A 2,162-nucleotide genomic window follows, 5' to 3' on the forward strand; every position below is an offset into this window, starting at 1 on the left:
GGGGATATTCCTTCTGCACCCAGGGCGTGTGAGGAACGACGGGGAAATCGATGGGGGGGAAGTACTCGGGCTTGAAGCATCCGCGCTCGTCGTCGGTCCAGGCGAAGGCTTCGTTGTGCAGGCACATGAAGTGGTGGAGGACTCGACGTTCTTCGGGAAGTAGGAAGTCGCCGTCGTGAAGCTTGTTCGTTGCTTCGAAGCGTTCGCGGGTGTACCGACCGGTAGGTTTGAACGGCGGAGGGTCGGTCGAAAGCTTAGGCATGATAGAGAGAGGGTCGCCCTTGATGTCTCGAAGTATACGAAATTGTTCGGGGACGGCACCAAGGACGGGTCGAGTTTTGAGAGCGACAGGCTTGTACTTCTTCTTCGTCGCGGCGAGTATCTTGTGTGTTGAAGGGGTAGAAGTCGATGTCGTAGAAGGAAAGGGAAGAATTGAGTTGGAAAGCTGCGAGATGGACTTCGTCGGAGCGGGAGCTGGCGGAGTCGAAGCAAACGGAGCTGAAAATAGAAGAGTCGAAGCCCACGTCGAAGCGTTCGACGGGGCGGCATTAGCAGCAGTAGTGTCCGAAGTGTAAAGAGACTGCAAATATGAAGAAACGGAGGTGCATGCGGAGAGGTACAGTGACGAGACAGCGTTCGGAATCGAGGAATCAATAGGAGCGACGAAGGAAATACTCGGGTTTACCCCATCGTAGTCGATGACTAGCGCGGCTTCTCCTTGATCATGGGGAATCAATTCCTCGAAGCTAGAAAATGCGATTTGCGACACTCGAGAGGATGCTGCCGGCTTCGCGATCTTCCTCGCGCGTACGTTGGAATCGTGACGGTTTCGCCGGTGTTCGGACAGAGGATCGTAATGGTCTGGTTCTCGTCGGCGAAGTTCTTGACGACGCTCTGCGTGAGCACATCGAAGGGTCGGCCGAGGAGAATGTCGTATGCTGCGTTTCGAATGACATGAGCCTGGAGGTACAACACGATCTCACCGATGCGGAAGGGAACGTTTCGAATGAGTCCCAACGACCGGTCCACCTCTCCGTTCGCCGATTGCATGTTCAGCTGGATAGTAGGATCGAAGAGGAGGTTGAGACCGAGACAGACCTCTTCCGACATGGCGACGATCTGCGAACCGGGGTCGACGATGCATTCGATTTGCTCCTTGTTGTCGACCAACGCGATGATCGAACGAATCGCATTCGAATCGCGGGCGACGGTGAACTCTGCAGGGTGCTCGCCGTGAGGGATGTGCTTCAGATAGGTTTCATATGGGTCGGGGACGATTGTAGCACCGGGTTCCAACGTTGCACCTGAACACGAGAGCTGGTTGACGGCCGTGACCTCGTCGGCGCCGATTTCTACGATGTGGGCCGACACGACGGGTTCCGTCGAGACTCGCTTAGGGGTGACGGCGTCGCGGTACTTGTTTCGAACGTCGGGCGCGATTGACAGCAACTCTTCTGGGGTTAGCGTGACGAACGGCGACTTCATCGAACGCTGGAAGATTTCTTCGACGAGCTTCGGCTGGATAACGGGGACGATGGTCTTGTACGCTGGCTCCTTGCCCTTGTCGTTCGAGGGCTTCGGCGGGGTTGCGAAGTTTCGAACGTTCGGTGGGGCGTAGGTTGCGTCGCGAGCGTTTGCGAAGGGGTGTACTGGTGGTGGTGGAGGAGCGGACGTAGTAGTAGGTCGAGACGTGGATTGCGTAGGCGGGGAAGAAGACGACGCGGGTGCTGCTGCTGGTATCGTTGGAGGCGGGGCCGTGCTTGTCGAAGTGTTCGAGGGTGCCGCCACCCCTCTCGATGTACCAGATCCCGAGGCTTCCGCGCTCTTCGGAACGGCTGGCGTCGCAGGCTTCTTCCGCTGTAGAATCTCGACGCCGTCGAAGACCTCCCTGCGTTTCCGAAGCTGAAGGAGTTCTCGCTCGAGCGCCTCGATCCTGCTGCTGGTGTTGAGCGTGAAGGTCTGCATAGTCGAGCGATCGTCGATCTCGAAGAGCATCGTCGGAGCGGCGGGTGCTGCGGGATTTCTTCTATGCCACTCGTAGATTCGATCTCGTATTGTGAGACCAGGGATAGTGCGGGGGCAGAAGCTTCCGTTTGGAAGGACGATCTTTCCTTCGGTGTTGCGCTTGCACTTGCCGTCCCGGATGTCGATTTCCGCGAACT

General features: G+C 57.3%; 1 protein-coding gene across 1 annotated transcript; it reads right to left on the bottom strand.

Moving 5' to 3' along the window:
* Window positions 1-746: 746 nt before the first annotated feature.
* POSPLADRAFT_1163563 (hypothetical protein) lies at window positions 747-2,162 on the bottom strand (the record flags this gene model as incomplete). Its single annotated transcript, XM_024487787.1, has 2 exons — window positions 747-800; window positions 826-2,162. Coding segments are annotated over 2 exons (1,391 nt in total), but the record flags the coding sequence as incomplete, so codon positions are not given.

Source organism: Postia placenta (assembly GCF_002117355.1).
Source record: "Postia placenta MAD-698-R-SB12 unplaced genomic scaffold POSPLAscaffold_448, whole genome shotgun sequence".
NCBI classification, from domain to species: domain Eukaryota; kingdom Fungi; phylum Basidiomycota; class Agaricomycetes; order Polyporales; family Adustoporiaceae; genus Rhodonia; species Rhodonia placenta.